This window comes from Pocillopora verrucosa, chromosome 4, assembly GCF_036669915.1.
Source record: "Pocillopora verrucosa isolate sample1 chromosome 4, ASM3666991v2, whole genome shotgun sequence".
Lineage (NCBI taxonomy): Eukaryota > Metazoa > Cnidaria > Anthozoa > Scleractinia > Pocilloporidae > Pocillopora > Pocillopora verrucosa.
Genome location: NC_089315.1, coordinates 13,468,605 through 13,487,092, shown reverse-complemented (window position 1 = coordinate 13,487,092; position 18,488 = coordinate 13,468,605). Strand labels below are relative to the sequence as shown.

Sequence of the window (18,488 nt, the reverse complement as noted above, 5' to 3'; positions counted from 1 at the left end):
CTTGCACCGAAATATCGCATGAATGCATACATGCTAATTAGGGGAGTCCCCTTCTTTGTCACGACATGTAACTGCGTACCTTTATTAATTTTGTTTGGGTCTCAGCCAAAGCATTTTTTGCGTTAGTTCTGAAAAGTAAAATATGCCATCGCTAGACAGGCTTAAGACTTTCAGTCTTGTGGGAGAAATGCATTCTCCTTTTTGAAATCAAACGAGTTTTCTCACGTCAGCAAGTGAGCCGCTTGAACTTTTCTAAAAGCAATCAGTTTACCTAACTATGTAAATCAGTATGCATGCATAAATAAATGAGATTTCATTCCAAAACAGGGTTAGCCCTCTTGTGGATAATCCGTCAAAGTCTGATCATACCTACGCCAGGCTGAATTCCTTTCAGCCCGCTGTAACCTAAACCAAGCCTGCCTGGGTTCTTCCAAATATCAACTGTACAAATTATGAGCAGTTCTTTACATTAATCAAGCCCCGATACCCGGATTCTTTCAGGTAGATCTCTAGAAGCGACAAGTGTTACGCCCTCCTTTCTCTCTTCTCGTGCTTGTCTGAATTCGCTTTAAAAACGGGGAAAACAACGCCAGCTGTACAGACTTATGTAGGACTCTTAGAGAAATTGTAGTGCTGCGTTGGTGGGGGAAGTATAACGAGATAATTTGGTTTTATCAACTGAGTTGATAATGTTGATTGGCCACAGTAAAGTTGTTTCTGATGGCCAATTTACATTAAAAACTCAGGTGATGAAACTAAATTATACTGTAGAATTCGGCTCAAAATGCTCTTCGAAGTCGCTGCCCTGCCCTGTTTAATGCACAGAACAGGTACAGTTTAGAAATTAAATCGAATTGATGTTTATAGTTATTACATTTCTCAGTTTCCCCCAATCTGTGGAACCTGTATTAAGCACCATTCCCCATGGGTGACCGCTTAGTACAGGTTTGGCTATTAGTAAAGTTACATCAACTTAATGGTATATTAATACAATTTTAATGATCTTCTCTCGAATGCATGTAAATGTGCATGACCATGAACATTTTTAGCAAAGTTACAGTGTAAGTACTTATGTACATTTCCTGTACACATCTGCTAATACAGACGGCTACTATCAAATTAAGGGTTACCGGTCACCTCGCCACCAAGCAGACTCGCCACCAGCGAACTCGCCACCAAGGAACGATCTCGCCACCAACGTACTCGCCACCAAGCGAAGTCTTCTCGCCACCAACCACCAATAAAGAGATAAACTAGAATAAAGTAGTCGAGGAGAGTAGGATGTTCGAACGAGCACAATTCAAATCGGCCGATACGTTTGTGCGCTTGTCTGTATTTAAATTATGACCTTCAGCGACGTGTTAGATGTGTTCCGTTCCTAACTCATTGACATCGAAACGTATCGTGTTTGTCTTTTGCACGTAAGCGAGGAGAAATTGCAAAACTCGATGCGAGGAATAAAAACTTACTTGAGAGAAAATGAAACTTCATGGGAAGAAATAAGTGATGAAATGAAACTCGATAGCAGTTGTATTAAAAATAAATGCGAAGGAAGCATTCTCAGCACTTCTTGCAACACCACTGTACGGTAGTCCCGCTTTCTCTTACCAGACATGAGGACAAACAGCAGAGGAACCTGTTTGGCTTGCTCGCCGCTCCTCACAAAGGCGTTGATGGTAAACAGTTCGACAACATACGGTTATAAAGTTTGAGTACAGACAAGCGAACAAACTTATCGGTTTCGAACGTGCTTTCGACAACATACGTTTATAAAGTTTGAGTACAGACTTATCAGCCGAACATCCTACTGTCCTCGACTAATCTCTTTATTGGTGGTTGGTGGCGAGAAGACTTCGCTTGGTGGCGAGTACGTTGGTGGCGAGATCGTTCCTTGGTGGCGAGTTCGCTGGTGGCGAGTCTGCTTGGTGGCGAGGTGACTGGATACCAAATTAAGAAGCTCTTTTATTTTCTTGAGAGGCAAGTAGACCTGGCAAAGTCATGAATGATGGTAATGGTTAAACAGGACACATTTGAGGTAAATAAGAAAATGAGAGTGTAAATTTATGTTGAAATTTCAAGTCTGAAATAAACTTTGTTGAAGATGCTCTTAATAATGATTGAATTCTAGGAGGCAGGCAACTAAATAAATACTGCAGAGTTATGTTTTAAAAACTACTGCCCTGGCACTACACTAAAGTGGACACTCTCCTAAGATCTTAATAACTGAAGCTCCTTCATGAGGACATCACAGCATTGTTCTATTGTTCTTTCCATGACAAGCATCTCTGATGGATCAAAATTGCTCAAGACATATTCTGTCACATTATCTCTCTTGCTTGGTCTCCCTATCCCTACACGAACTCTCCTTAAGCTCTAAAAAAATTAAACAAATGCACATCAAATAAGATATAACATGCATGATTTCAGTCTTGTAATACGACATCGGTAGACTGCTACCTAAAGCCAGTCATGCCAAGGGTGTAATGCTGGATTTTCATTAAGAAATGCAATAGCAGAACTGAATTTCTGTATATCTCAATTAAAAAATAGGCTGGGCCACTGAATTGTAAGTGGAGAATTTTATGTAGTATCCAGGGAATTCTCTGATCTCTAATAGCTGAGCTTTCATCCTCTTTCCTTCTTCCAATGTCCACAATTACAATAAAGAATAAAAGAAAAACACAGGAACTCACATCAGAGTGAAGAGATGCAATTGCTGATCTTACTCCATTGTGACCCCTGCAAAAAATGTTATATACATGAATTGAAATTCTGAAGGTAGATCTTCACTTAGCATTTTACATTGTCACAAATTACATTTAGTGCATGAACTATAATTTCTTATTTTGCATAACACATGTTGTGGGAGAAGCAGTGGCCTTATAGCTGGCTCTCTCTCACTTTCTGTATGGCTCTCTCACTATGCCTCTCATGGTTGTATTGGGGTTAAATTGCCATTCCTTAGTCTAAATCTCTTGCTAAAACTAGCTTATTTTTGCTTAACATTGTCTCATTTTCATTATAAGTCAGTCTGAACTGGGGGAAATAAAAATAGCACTGATTTGGAAAAATTTAAAACACAAAAACATTTCAACTATCTGTACACATAAGTAGAGGCAAATTGTCAAAATGCTACTCAGGGTTAACTAAGGTTAAACAACTTTTACTGCCAGCTTTATGCTATAGGAACCATGATATTACATACTGTAAAGCTATAGCAGCTGACTAAGAAGGCTGGTTCGGTAGGCAGCCTTATACTCTGTAAAAGCAGGTGTATTAGTGTTATACTGAAGAACATGTACATGTAGTGCTTGGTATAACATAGCTCACCCAGCACTTCCTCCATGTTTTAAACTGTACTTCCCTACAGGTCTGTCAAGGTCATCATGAACAAGAATAACATCAGATGGGTTCACTTTATACATTGTGACTGAATAAGAAAGGAACAGTAACATGAATTACATGTTGCTGCTTGTTGAAATGTTATCAAGTCTGTGGTATCACTATTCAAGTAAATTCATCAGGTTCATAATTTGAGCTGACTGTCTACATCCCGCAGTTCTTTCACAAGAATTACTGTGAAAATTAAAAAAGTAAAGTGATGCATTCTATCTCACTCCATTAGCCTGACCTGTGTGTGGGCCAAACTCTTGACAATTTTTCAAGAACTTATCTTGGCATAATATCCCTCTCTCGCTAATCTCATAGAAGAGGTTTAACCCCTTGACCCAAAGAGTGACTTGCACCAAGTTTTTTCCAACAATATCACCCCTTGAATCACACACAAAAGTAACCAGAATAAATGAAAATGATTATCAACTAAAGAAGCCCTTGGTTGTTAAACAAATTCTCCTAACCAGTACCTTTAGAAATCTATGGAGAACAGTGTGGAGAATATGCATAGTGAAGCTTAGGTGTGAGGCATAAACTTATAGATGATATCAAGTTTTATCCCAACACCAATGTTAAATAATACCACAAAATTCATGTCATAAGTTAGAGAATAATCTAACAGCCAGGGTACCTGCTTTTGAAATGCTCCTTCCATTCAAGTTCATTGCAACAGTGGGTTTCAATAGTATAATTTCTAGGTGACCAACTTTTGTCACTGCTACGTAACCCAAAGATTGCCTACTGAAATGCCAAGAAGTTCCCAAATACTTGGCAAGAGAGTCAACTACTAGCATTCCAACACTGTGGCGGGTGTCAGGAAGGGAAAGATTACCCAAACCAACAACCTGTGCAAAAACAAAAACAATTCATTATACAGTAATGTTCACCTTGACTCGCTATTACCTGGAAATTAAACCCAATCTAGTTGTCATTTGTTTAGAACAGAAAGCTAAATAACAACTATCTAGTGTGAGTACATTTACTGACATTAGTACTTCGCTTTACTATGTACGAGCAAGGGCAATCATAAAAATATAATTTATCATTAGTAATAACAAAAGATCATTGACTACCATGTTTGGAACAAATCAGTTCAGTAATTAATAGCTGAAGATACATCTAGTTTCTAAAAACTTGAAAACTGATGCAGGGTTTAGTAACAAACCACATCGACCAACCATCGAGCGTGGTTTCCTATCCTCAGACGTTTGAGCTTGACTTGCACATCGTTTGCATATGATCTTCAACGAATTCGATCTGTTGAGAAGATCTAGTACATTATATTGGGGCAGGCGAAGTGTACCCCTCCTCCACACCGCCATATGTATCAGACCTCTCCTCCATACCTGACGAGACACAAGCCCGCGCTCATACCAGCGGATGTCAGTGAGTTTCAAAACGTATTTGGTGTATGAACACATAGGTAACAAGTGAGATGGCGGCCAACATGTGTGCAAGGTCGCATCGCGTTTTAAGACAAGTATCGTGGAATCATTTGATAAGAAGACCTTTTAGTTTCAGTACTTCCTTAACTACAGCTACATCTACGAGAACGTGTTCCTTATGGCGTAGCTTTTGCAGTAAGGCGACGAATAGCGGTTGTAAACCGCTGGGGTCGATTGATCAAAGTGATAAGTTTCATCTAGTATTCACGTGCAAAGTGTGTGAAACACGATCACAGAAGCTTATTAGTAAACAGGCCTATTCTAAAGGAGTAGTTATTGTCAAATGTCCTGGATGTAACAACAATCATCTTATAGCCGACAACTTGGGATGGTTTTATGACGTTAACAGGTAAATTTGCTTTACTGCTTTGAGTTAGATAGAGCCTAAGATAGAGAACTAAACGCTTATGTGACATAAACACTGCATTCTTTGGTGAAAATCCTAATTCCCCAAAGATGCATTTCCTCAATTCTACATTTAATTTAATTTAGCAGGGGGTTAATTTTGATGACTTTCGATGTATTTTTTTTTCAAGGAAAAACGGTTTTTGAAAGAGTACAGCTGTGGAAACGTTTAAGTGATCCCAGGCCCCGGGACGGGGAACTTGGAACTTCGGGAAACTTGGGCTACGCTATGCTGGGCATGTGCTACTGTTCCTTAAGATCCCCTACCCCATTATATTATATTCTTTGGCCAGTCCTAGAACCTCTTGACTGTGATCTTGCCATTTTTTAATTCCTACTAACTGGAATTTTCTTATCCCCCAAAATGTCCAATAAGGTTCAACCTCATTCTAGCAACTCTATTGAAAATGAAAACCTGTGGTAATCAACCCAGTCATGAAAATGTGACCCCATCCTTTGGCACATTCTTATTAGCTTATTAGTAGAAAGTACCACTAATGCTGCCCCCCATCCACCTCCCACTGGTTCCACACTGCCCATACACACTGTGTATTACCTCTGTTTTGTTGGTGTCCAATCATTTTGCCAAAAGTGCATCTGTACTAGATGAGACAATTCATCCAAAGTCAGAATATGTTAATCCTCAGAGATCATGCACAGTCTCTTCGAAACGGCATACACTGTACATGTACATACCATGTGAGTTGATTGTAAATCATGCAAGATACATATGCAATCACACCTGAAGTCAAGCTTGAATGGTCCATGTGATTAAATTATTGCTTTAAGCCTGTTGAATGATATTTTACAGAAATATTGAAGATATCTTGGCTGAAAAGGGTGAATCAGTCAAAAGGTTGACAGAGAATGATTCCTTGGAGTTTCTTGTAAAAGACTTGGCAAACAGAATTGAAACGGGAGAACCAAGTGAAGATGAGGATTAATTAAATTTTTTTGAGAGTTAAAAACATGCCCCACCACCTCACACAGAGGTATGTCCCTCTTAGATGGCATCATGACCAACAGCCAGAACTGTGTGTTTTATCAGAAGATGAATCAGATTTCAACTTGGAAGCTTCAGACCAGCAACAAATAGTTACACTTTGTTGTTCTACCCCAAGTACTTATATGTGATCTTTAAATGACAGATTTTATGAAGCCTCTGTAAAGAGGGCCTTTTTTGCCACTGTTACAGTGAAGGTGTTAAGTGAGTGTGCTAATTTTAGCCCCTGCATAATTTCCTTTGTGCTAGTAAGGGTACTGTTTAAAATCTGTGTTAATGATAACTGTTCTTTGGCTTGACAACACTCCCATACAAATCTGTACGTACTGAGTTAATTCCTGTGGGATTTACTGGTACTTCCTCAGTTACACATAATACTGATAACATGTGACTCACCTACATGTGACAGTTTGGTAAAATCAAAGTAAAATTTATATTGTAGGAAGCAGTGACCTTTACTTGTACAAGTTGGTTGCATTGTCCATTACTGTACATCTGTTATCACTATTAAAGAATGTTATTTGTATATTTTTTAAATATTCAAGATGCTTAATATTTCAAATTTCCCATTATATTGGTAACAGCATGGCTATATCCCCAACTGTTCATCAAGAAAATGTCTACTTGATCTAACAGCCAGTAAATGCCCCAAAGTCTTAGAGCACTTATTTCCCATTTACTGGACAATCCAAGTATTTTTTGACTTCTTTAAGATTGCTGTCAACGTTAAGCAGAAGGGTAAGTCATGTCAGTTAATAATTTACTTTTCTAAATAATTTGTACTAGTGTTATTGCACCAGCCTTCCTCAAGAATTTTGCAAGTGAACTGGGCTCCTCTTTCCCACACTTTACTCTCTTCCCTACCATCAAAGTTGAAACAAGATAAGTTATCCCTCGATTGGAAGAAAATAGAAACTCACAAGCACCTCCGCTTTAATGAAATTCCACGCATACATCCATGTTGGTGGCAAATTTTTATTTGTAAATGAACTTGATTAACCTACACCTTATCAAAAAAACTGTTCTGTTTTCCGACAAAGTTATGTTTTTATCTTCCTACTTGATCTTTGCGAACAAAGCCGTGTCGCATTCCTCCGGACCTAGTACGTAACTATAACATCAGATACAAATATTAGCACGGATGATCAGTTTTCACTTATCAGTTCATCAGTCTTGAACCCATATACGTGCAGTATAACTCTGGTTTCTCAGAAACGGTCGTTCTGAGAGAAAAAAGCCTTTCTCTGAGGACTAAGTCTCTCAAATGCGACAGCAATTAATTAACCCAATCAGCGATGCATTGTCAAGTGGGATACACCCAATAAGAATCCAATGTATTTCATCATCATTGAGTGAATTTTTTTTCTAATCATTACGCTTTCATTTTATTTCTTTTATCTTTTGTTCGTTTGTTTGTATATGTGAGAACGTTTCAAGTGAAGCCCTAAATACTATGAAACAAAAACTACTTTTACCAATGCCCATGTATTTCTCATTTATTATACTGAATACAATACACCTTCTTTGTTGTCACCTGTCGTTGTCGTACTCTGTTGCTGTTGCACTAGTAGGTTGGCTGGATTTAGAATCGATAGACCGGAAGGGAATGTGGGGCCAAGCATGGTACGGTGTTGGGAGTTTGAGTCTTAAACAGGCAAAACTTCTAAACAGGCTCAACATTATGCAATCTGCGTGTTATTACTAAAATTAAATTTGATATAAAAACAAAAAATTTCCTCAGGCTAGAAGGTCCATGCATTTTTAAAATCTTCTCTAATAACCCCAACCCATACTGCTAATTTTATCATCAACATTTGGGTTAAATTCCTAATGGGTGCTCATTGCGTACAAACATAATCATTAAACAAAACGCGTCTGTTATTTCAATTTGAATTTCTGTTTCATTTCGGGGCTACTACAGTGACAGCAGTTCTCTTAATTGAGCTGCAGTCTCACCATCTCCAACTCTTTCACTGAAAACCTTATCAAACAACTCATTCTGTTCTTCAGTGAAGTAATCTTTCCATCCTCCTACTTGACCCTTTCTAATAAAGCCATCCCCCTTGATTCCTTCAAACCAAGTAAAGTTGGTGTGACTGGAGCTCTTCATGGCGTCAAAGGACGTTTGTCTGACAATAAGGTCACGTGTTTCAGGGGAGATCTTTTTACGAAGGAAGTTTGCTATCTTGTCAACAGCATCTCCTGGATCCTTAAAGAATAACATTTTATAAGTAACTATTATTGTGAATCTCGCAGAATGACGCTAATAAGTTCAGGTTTTTCTGTGGTTTGCTCCAATTACTGGATCTCCAATGTGATTGGTCAAAATAAAGTTATACGTTGCTATCTTTGCATTTATTTGGGTATTGAAACTCGCTGGAACTTTCCCTTGAAACAGTTACAGTCGGTCTTAACACATCCTGAGTGCGACAGTTTCTAGTGTTTACGACGAGCCCGTAGTGTCACTGATTTTGGTGGGTTTAGTTTTAGCGGTTTAACTGAAACATTGTAGCCTTGATGGAGTTCAGCGACGTTACTTTACAAAATGGTTTAGTTGCTCACATATTAAAGAACCGTAAGAGGAAAAGCTGCATGGCGACAAACAAAATCTTATCATGCATACATGCAAATCCATGTGAATTGTTAAAGACTTAAATTGTTTTAAATTGTCGAAAATATTGAAAACACTTGGTTACGCGAGTTCTCTTTCTGGTATCTATTTATTTCCTTCGTCCCCAAGCCATACTCAAAGCCTTTGGAAATAGCCTGATTAACGCCCTGGCGAATTAAATACTAAAAAACCTTAATCCTTAAGCGAAATAGAGGGTTATATTATACATTTACAAGAGCTTTAGGATCCATAAACGGTTGACTTTGATTTCTTACCTTTATTCTGTCCTCATAAGTAAGGATCAAAATGTTAGGGTCGTCCCTTTGTTCCCACCAGCCTAACACGTGATCAAAGTGCAAACCAAACGTAACTGCAAAGTAGGCAAGAAAAAGCCTTTCATTAAAACGTACAATTTTGCTATTTATATTTCCTTCGTCCAAGCAGACCTCAGAAATATTACATTCCCAGAGCTTGATTTATATTAAGTTTATAGTTTGGTAGACTCTAAACCTGCGAGTTCACTGTGATATGTTATGTTTCGTTGATGGTATGGGTGACTTTTCCAATCGACGATCAGACAGTCAGACATAACCGGGATCTCATTGTTTTTTTGTTTGACTGTTTTCCTTGTTTAACTTATCCTCGGGTTTTTTTGTCTTGAAAACTCGCGACGGACTCTCAATTAGTTTTTGAGGTCGAACCAGTTGTTTCACTTCCATTATCCGTCACTTAATGTCAGTTACGATTTAACTCCGAATTCTTACTGGTTTCCAGTAAAATGTTTATCTTTGTTTTGAGTAATTGCCACTCTACTTCGTACAAATCAAAGATAGCTGCTCTCAAACGTGTCAGCCTTGGCAGTCTTGTTGTGTTTTTTTCTCTACCGCCGTCTTACGGGTGTTGAAGTCCTAAATGTAATAACTGTCCTAAATGTAATAAGGTCCTAAATGTAATAACATTTGGTCCTAAATGTAATAACGTTCGGTCCTAAATGTAATAAGCCTCCTATGCAGCCGTTTGACTGCGCTAACATTGAGATGCTAAAGTGACAGCTGTTGCATTAAAGAATCCTCTAACCAATATTCATGGCATATTGCGGGCTCGCTGATATTAATCAGCGTCTTTTTATTTGCTAAAGACGTATGTTGAGAAGCATTGGCTACAAAACCTTATACTGATGTGCTTTTGGCATCAAATTGACGGACGCAAAGGAATGAGAACGCTGATCAAAAGCTCTCTTTATATCATTGGCTCAGACTCTTAAGTGTAACAGGTTTTGACGATATACTTGTGTGATCAGTGCTGAAGTTAACAATTCATGAACCGAATTACAAGGAAAAGAAAGTCCACCGACTTATACGTTAGACAAATTCCGGGCTCGGAAGTGCATTTTTTGTACTGTCTTCCCTTGCCAGATTTGTATGGGTCTGAATAAAATGTATTCATATGTGTTATTGACCAAGCATGAGGTCAAAATAGCTGGATATTGGCCGAGTTCTTTTTTTTTTGCGTCTTTATGGACCGAGACTTCGTCTCGGTCCATAAAAAAGTTAAAAAAGAACAAGGCTAATATCCAGTCATCTTGACCGAACAAGCTTGGTCAAGAGAGTTTGTATTCTCTTGGCTTGGTCATTAAAGGATTCACTGTTTAGCAAAAGATTCATTGTATAGCAAAAGATTTCGCTTTGATAAGAATCAAGAATGGCTTGTTTATTTCGAGAGCCGATAGAGAAAGCCAACTGTGTTTGCAGCACAATAAACCCAAGAGGGTCTTTTATTTTTTTCTATGGATATGCCGACATTTTCCAAAAGTTACGAACTTTGTAAGTTTTCTTGCGTGGGATCAATACGGGGAATCCCGAGCGGGCGAGGGTGGGCCCATCGTGCCCGCTCAGGTAGCCAATCAGAACACAGGATTCACTTCATCTTACCTGCTGCTAGCTATATCATGATAAAGTGACTTACAGAGCAAGATATCGACTGACCAATCATATATTATCCCATTTCACGATCACAGGTCTCGACGTGTTGCCTTTTTTCCACGCAAAAGTCAAATTGAACCATTGAGCTACAACATTCAACACACGATGGTCAAATGATGATCTAATGAATCATTCATTTTTTTCCTTAAGCCCCTTAATGACTGGTTCATCAGTTCCCGAACCGAAATAATGAAAAAACATATATTTTACAGTTGATCTCAAGTTTATATTTCATTTTTTGTCTTCATCTCTTCTCCCCGCCGTGAGGGGAGAAAATTAATAGATAAATAAATGAATGAAAAAGAAAGCTCAACAGTTTCCACTTATAGTCATATGGTACATGAACTGATTACTGAGGTGCAGTAAAGCCATAGAGGGCTACAAATGCAATATCCCAGGTTCAAAATTGAATAAATCAAGTTAGTCATTCTTAAAAATGAACTCAAAATGCTTCATTAAAATCAATTGACAATGAATAACATTGATGTGCAAAATTTCAGTAACACTACTGATAATAATGCTTTTCTTTTGGATTAACATGTGACACAGCGAAATCATTCAAACTGCTCTAAAATGGTCCATGACTACTAAAGACTTTAACACGAACGATAACATTAACAATAGCATGCTAGTTCAACATCAATTGTAGTCAATTTCCTTTCCAAAAAGTCCTAGTGATTACGCACTAATCGATTCCATCCTATTGAGCTTCCAGCCAAGCACTAGCCCACTTTGGGCTGGAAATGATTTTCTTCAACTCGATCGATAAACCGCTTAAAGGACCATACTTCGACTGCTGATATTTCTTATGTCTAGCAAGTAAAAAGACGCTGATTGATATCAGCGAGCCCGTAATGTGACATGAATACTGGTCGGTCAGCGGTTTTTTTAGTGCGACAGCCGTCACTTTAACATCTGAATGTGGATGTCCGCCATAACAACAATGCGCTGAAGGAGTTAAACTATTACACTGGAGGCTTATTACATTTAGGACTTTATTACATTTAGGACAGTTATTACATTTAGGACTTCAACCGGGAAGCCATGTGAGTGAACTAGTCATATGTTTGCCTCTTCTGAAATTTATTTTCAAAGGATGTTCACTGAGTTGTAGAACCAATATACCTATTATATGTCTTAATGACTTAAAGCCCTTGTTCATGAAGAATGGCTAAGGGAATGTTACTTACAGTCTCCTGTGATAAAACGTTTGAACGCCTCGTCCCAGGAAGGAATTTCCACTAAATAAGGCATGTTGCGGTGATGATGATAAAGAGACACAAACACATCTTTGGGATTGCGCACAACATATATGTATCGAGGCTTGTTAGCTTCATCAGAGCCCTTAGGGACGAAGCAATAAGGAAGATGAGTTTTGAATACGCGAGGCTCAGAGAAGCTGGTAAACATTTTCTTGGCGGACTCGGGGTCTGTTACAGTATAGGGATAAGATTTAATAGGCAGAATAATCCCTTCCACAAAAGGTATTCGTTCATCCAATCGTCGCTCGTCTATTTTACCATCATGAAGAATCTGCCATATAATTTCCCCAGTCCAAGTGGAGCCTGCGAAAAATGACAAAAGAAATCCGCAAAGTTCCAGAAAATGTACAATTCTACAATTTGCAAAGAGAAGTGTGGATCGCAGCAGAGACGTTATTTCAATCTTTGTTAAACGAATGAGGCATTACATAAAAATAAATCATTGCTATTAATGAGAAGCTAATAATAAGCAAAAAGTTTATTTTTCCGCGCCTTGGAGAGTCAGTGCTTAATCGTTTGTGGGGAATCATTCAACTTAATTCAAAAGTACTGATAAAAATAGCCCTGTAAACATAACTGATAATTTACAGCGAGCTCAACCTACACCATGCGAGAAGGTTGGCCTGCGCAACGGCCATGTATTCCTCTCCTTACAATTTTTCTGGTTGCTACTTTCATTTATTTTTAGCGTTGCTTGTATCATCGTCGTTCTTGTTACTCTGCAATCTTGTAAAAAAAACTGTCTTATGGACATAAGGGATAAATCGAAATGGCGAAGGAGAAGCAAAACTTTGAGAAATGGGGTCGGGTCAACCGTGATCCAAGTATTTCTCACGGCTTATTCCATCCCAAATCAAACTAGAATTACTTTCACAATTTCTTTCTGCTCCTATCTCAACTTAACCCAAACGTAGCCTTTTTGCAACATCATTATCGTGCCCTTCGTTGTTACTATCGTTGCCGTATGAATGTGCCGGCAAAACTACTCGGAATACCCTGAATAGTCATAGTGACGAAGAGGAACCAAATAAGTACAAACCAACAACATAGTAATGTCCCCGGCCCAGTTGACTGAAGACATCAAAACAAATCATGTATTGATTTATAGTGAGTTTCACATTTTAGAGAAAAGACCCCTGTCACTTGTAAACGAACCTGATCTTGGATATGACGTAAGAAAGATATCCTCCTTTCGGGCCGGCAGTTTTGGAAGAACGTCCACCATTTCTTTTCCTACATTCATTTCTAGTGGAAGGAAATCGTCTCTTGGAAATTTCAGCGGTTTTATCCGGTCACCCATGCTTCTTTGAAGAGTTCGCAAGGGAAAAAGATTACACATGGTCAGACAAAACTTCCAGGCAGTTTTAAAACTCAGTTAATAATTGTTGATAAAACACAGTCAAAGATCTTTGTTGTGTTTAAGCAAAGAAAAACGTTTTGAATGAACGTAACTTAACCTAATCGGACGGAAAACGCGTGCACTGTAAGTACCTCCCGTTGTCCCATACAAAGCCTTAGAAAAGTTTTCTAAGGCTTTGTATGGGACAACGGGAGGTACTTACAGTGCACGCATTTTCCGTCTTGTCATGAGTATCATAACTTTAAGAACTTTTATTCAATAGTATTAATGGCCATTGTAGATGCACAGGATCGTTTCATCTGGGCAAGTGTTGGTTTTCCAGGAAATGAACACGATTCCATCATTTTCCAGTCCACTGATTTGTGGCACAACATTACTGAAAACAACATCATACCATCAATTTCTCAAGTCATTGAAGGTACCGAGGTTTACCCGATGATTTTGGGCGATTCTGCTTTCCCATTCAGAGTGTGGTTAATGAAACCATATGGTAATGCTAACCTTACACCTGAAGAGGGCTATTTTAACTATCGTCTAAGCCGCGCAAGAATGGTAACTGAGCGAGCCTATGGACAACTGAAGAGCAGGTGGAGAGTTTTGTATCGAAAGCTAGAATGTAGACCAGATTCGGTGAAACTGGCCGCGCTCGCATGTATTGTACTTCAAAACATCTGCATTACCACAAAGGACAGCCTTCCTGCCCAACTGGATTTGTCAATTGATCCTTTCACACAAAAGAAAAGGTCCAGAGAAGAAATACGAGATCTGTTGCAGATGCGCAACTGCCCTAAGAGAAAGGATTCATCTCGCAAAGCTGGAGCAATAAGGGAGGCTCTGACCAGGAAAATGTGGCAGGAAAAAGAAGCAACGAACTGGAAATGTAGACGTGATTAAAACAATTTTTTTGTCATCCATGTTATTTTCAAAGTTCTCCATAGATTGTAACAAAAAAAAACCACTTCACATTTCAGGTAAACTTCATAAAAGCAACAGTGTGTTGTTCCATAAAATATTCAACGCCCCTGTGAAGTTTTTTGTTAGACCTCAAACTCCCGCTAACTCCGGCAACCGTCTTAAACTTTAGCGCGTACTTTAAGAGCTTGCTACTTGCCTTCACGCCGGAACGCGAGTTCTACGCTCTTAATCCACAGGGGTAGAAATGAATATTTTGTGGAACTGTCTCAATTTCAACTTAGGCATTACATGTACAAGCCCTGCAAATCGGCATTATATGAAAAACTCGCTTACTTCAGTATTACATTTCTTTTCAGTACACATAACAGAAAAAAGAATCAAATTGGACCAAAGGTACCGAATGTCATGACATTCCTAATACGTTTGTTGCATTACTTCTCATCAATGTTTTTAATGCAAGTTAGAAATGCACAGGCCTCGAATTCATGTTCAAGCAAGCAATGATAGTCATTGGATCAAGGAATACTATTAATATATGACATTACGTTGCATCACTGTATATTTTTCAGACATTACATACAGTACCATGAGATAAACACTGTTATGATGAGAATTGCTATACTGTAATTCAGTTGTTATTTCCTTCGTTAAAGAAATGTATTGATTCTTTCACCATATAATTTCCCTTTGTTTTCCAACTTTTGTAATATAATTTCAAACAAATTAACAAAGGGATATAAAAAATGAACGAAAAGATTCAAAGTGAAACACAACATTTGAATGATTTGTAAACCATAATGTACATTTCAGTAATACACATTATGATATCCTGTTCCTTTCATGTTTTTGAGGGAACAACTTTGAAAGGGTATCTACACTGTCACCAGGGTATAGCCTTGAGGAGACAGCAGTACTTGTTTTCCATTGCACAAGTTTTTGTTTTGACTACTCATAACCACAAAGTAAACATTAAACAGAGAATTATTGAGGATCGTATCTTGACAACCAAAACATACCAAACTACCTATGGTGGTATCTCAGTGCAAAGAAACTACATGGGAACTCAGGTAATATTATTAATACCTCTGCTGCCAAAAATAGATAGTTTGGCCTGCACCTGTACATAATTTGCATCCACTTCAGGAACATTGCCAGGTACACCTTGTAAGTTGGCTATCAGTTCATTCAATCAATTATGACAGTTAACGGTACAAAACTTACTGGTCGGACATGATCACCACTTCGTTGATATTTGCTTTAAAACATGTTCTCAAAGTGCCTTTAACACCCCCACCACCCCTCCCCACCAACTGTTTCCCCCAATTTTTCCCTCAAATAAATATTTGTATTTTTCTCTCAAATATATATTTGTATTTTTCTGAGCAAAATTCCACTGTTTTGTCTTAATTTGCTTAAGACCTGGAGTTTTATGGATAACAACAACGACCAACTTGGACCACAAGAAGCATGGCTCTATTCCTGTTTGACATCACAGACTGCTTTCAAAGAATTTTTGCACTGCAAAGCAGTTTGTGATGTCATGAACAAGGAATAGATCCATGCCCCTCAAAGCTTGGTTGTGTTTGAGATAAAAACAGACTTAATTTACAAATTCTTTTAAAAACCAATATTAAAACAAAATGCTACACTTCTTGAACCATCATATCAGTGCAATATTGAGATTTCTGCTGGTGGAAAAAGATTATTTGAGTTATAGGCACTTCAAGACCATAGTGTAGAAGGCTCTTTTCAAAGCAGTTCCAAAATAACTTTAAAATATTAGAGTGCATGCCAAGACCCTTTCAAAATTGGTACAACTGTGAAACACCAGATTGTCCTTGTGAAGTCATAGTTGACTGAACGTGATGTAGGAGAGACTGCTCATCATTTTTTGGAGCAGATGACATCAATGATGTGTACCCAAAGGATGGGGTACTTGGGTGACTGCTGCTAGCTCTGGGATTGGACACAGATTGTTGTGCAAAATTATGGCTTTGGTGATGAAAATCATCAGAATAGGAACTGCTATAAGGATGGAAATTACCATGGGGTTGCATGTTTGGATTGTTGTTGGGTGTTAGTAGGCCACACATCAATTGGAAGTACCTCATTTCCTTTTCTCTAGACTGCTTCATATCTTCCCTTAAAATTTGCAAAAGTTCTTTGGTGGGATCATTCTCAATAGTACTTTGAAGTAGTTCAACAGCTTTTGCCATCTGCTCAGTTTTAGCTCTTTTAGAGGCAGGTTTCTTTGCCAAGAAACGTTTACCCTTGGATGGGACTTCTCCACTGCTATCCATAAGGCTGGATGAAGTGCTTGCACAGTCATCATGATCACCATCAACTTCTTGATCATTCTTGCTGGTATCTTGCTTGTCTACATTTCCAATATGTACAGAGGGTTCACATGCATTTTCTCGTTGACATGAATCTCTAGTTTTAACAAGTACATAAAGAAGGTCAAACCATTTACCATATCCCCGTTCTTCAACAAACCTTTCAACACCTGAAACAGTTTTCATTGTCATGCAGATCTGCTTACACGTACTAATGCATGACTTAAATTTATTTCTCATTTGTTGCACTTGGAAAGGAAAATCACTCCCGGTGGTCTTATTGTATTCGAGGTTCAGCCGTTTCCGCACCATCTCATAAGCTTCAGTATTGCTTGCTTTCTTAGTATTGCAAAATATCAGTTTCTTGACCAGCTGGTCATCATTAACAATGATATTTACCATATCAGTGATGTGATCTTCTTTCCAAGTCGCTCTCCGCCCAATTCTTTTCTTCCTTTTCCTACATTCAGAACTCACCATTTCACCTTCCTCGATGAAATCTGACTCTTCTTTTTCTTCTTCGCGAATACATGTTGTAAGATCCCTCTGACCATGGTCTTTGTCATCTACTTCGCTCTGACAATCTTTGACAAGCTTTTCTGTACAAAGGGCACACTTGAGACAATACCCAACACGTTTATTTGGTTGCCAGCCGATAGCTTCTTCATTAACTTCAGGAATCGAACATTCCGATCGAACACATACACTTTTACCACACGTTATACGAGAATACTTCGTTTGTCTCTCACAATTACTGCAGGAAAATGACAAACTTTTCCTCCAAAGCGCCATGGCTATGAACTACAACGTAAACTCGCGCCTAAGTGCCCAAGAGGAATTTCTGCGCATGCGGAATACTTGAAAAGCTCGCCACGGGTCGCTGCGGGCTCGCCAAAATAAATTGAAATACATTAAGAAAATGTATGCATTTCATTCGACGCGAAGTTAGCGCGACGTTAAAACTGAAGACGCTTTATCGATATTTTATCCGTCTTACCAAGACGGATAAAACGTCTAGGACGAATTTAATTTACCAGACGAATTTAATTCGTTTTAGACGTCGCGCTATCGTCGAATTTAATTGCTTGTGGGACCTTGAATTAAATTCGTCTGAATTAAATTCGACTGTAGCGCGACGTATAAACTAGGCCTTAAACTCTTTTAAATTAAAAAGTTGCCCTCACTTAAAAGATTCCTTAACTGAAATCCCTGGGAACATCTACTGAAGGACGAATATTGACATGTTCAGGAATCCATTTGTCATCGAACGAGAGTACGTAGTTGTCACCATTATCTTCAAACAACAGATATTTTGTTTGCAGTAACAAATCGTAACGCGTCACACTAACCAAGGTGGCGGCGTGCATTGAATTCGAGTTTCAAAGTTGGTTCTATGTGTTTCGATTTTTTCTAACGCTTAACCCTTACTACCCAGTTATGTTATAATTTTAAAAACCAAAAGTCATTCTGATAATCAAACAACTAGTTCCATTAATCATAAAGCATTCCTCCCTGAATAATCATGATACACATTTTTTACATTTCGTAACTCGAAATGCATTTAAGATACTGAATTCTCCCTGCAATTACCTAAACGGGGACTTCGGTAACATATGATACTAGGACATGCAACCTTACAGCGATCTATTTCCTCTGCTACGTGACGACTCGTGAGCATTACGATTTCACATTTCAAAGTAGACTGGAATAAAACAGCAATCCTCGACGATGTGCCATAAATCGATACATCTACATTGTGATTTCCTCTCGGAACGA

The 18,488-nt window shown here is 38.4% G+C and overlaps 4 protein-coding genes across 5 annotated transcripts in view; 2 read left to right on the top strand and 2 right to left on the bottom strand.

Annotated features, from left to right (window-relative positions):
- Nucleotides 1-1,915: 1,915 nt before the first annotated feature.
- On the bottom strand, nucleotides 1,916-5,449 carry LOC131771073 (peptidyl-tRNA hydrolase-like). 2 transcript variants are annotated; one of them, XM_059086831.2, is made up of 5 exons: nucleotides 4,467-5,449; nucleotides 4,025-4,238; nucleotides 3,331-3,430; nucleotides 2,694-2,739; nucleotides 1,916-2,373 (listed from the first exon to the last, which is right to left on the bottom strand). In XM_059086831.2, the coding sequence occupies exons 1-5, from the start codon at nucleotides 4,467-4,469 to the stop codon at nucleotides 2,209-2,211; spliced, it is 528 nt and encodes a 175-aa protein (XP_058942814.2). In that variant the 5' UTR covers nucleotides 4,470-5,449; the 3' UTR covers nucleotides 1,916-2,208. The 2 variants fall into 2 exon arrangements, with proteins under 2 accessions (XP_058942814.2, XP_058942813.2); XM_059086830.2 differs by having other exon boundaries at nucleotides 1,917-2,373; nucleotides 4,572-5,010.
- Nucleotides 4,812-6,529, top strand: LOC131771074 (DNL-type zinc finger protein). The gene is made up of 2 exons (XM_059086832.2): nucleotides 4,812-5,187; nucleotides 6,055-6,529. Exons 1-2 carry the CDS (start codon nucleotides 4,829-4,831, stop codon nucleotides 6,185-6,187), a joined length of 492 nt encoding a protein of 163 aa, XP_058942815.2. The 5' UTR covers nucleotides 4,812-4,828; the 3' UTR covers nucleotides 6,188-6,529.
- Nucleotides 6,530-6,659: 130 nt separating this feature from the next.
- The window catches only part of LOC131771068 (amine sulfotransferase-like), a 12,252-nt gene continuing 423 nt past the window's right edge, over nucleotides 6,660-18,488 (bottom strand). Inside the window, exons 2-5 of the mRNA XM_066165488.1 lie at nucleotides 13,257-13,405; nucleotides 12,030-12,404; nucleotides 9,133-9,227; nucleotides 6,660-8,455 (exon numbers count right to left, since the gene is read on the bottom strand). Coding sequence (XP_066021585.1) covers nucleotides 8,162-8,455; nucleotides 9,133-9,227; nucleotides 12,030-12,404; nucleotides 13,257-13,405 — 913 coding nt within the window. The 3' untranslated portion in view covers nucleotides 6,660-8,161. The remainder of the gene's footprint in view (nucleotides 8,456-9,132; nucleotides 9,228-12,029; nucleotides 12,405-13,256; nucleotides 13,406-18,488) is intronic.
- On the top strand, nucleotides 13,543-14,355 carry LOC131777443 (uncharacterized). The gene is made up of 2 exons (XM_066164790.1): nucleotides 13,543-13,548; nucleotides 13,666-14,355. The coding sequence occupies exons 1-2, from the start codon at nucleotides 13,543-13,545 to the stop codon at nucleotides 14,353-14,355; spliced, it is 696 nt and encodes a 231-aa protein (XP_066020887.1).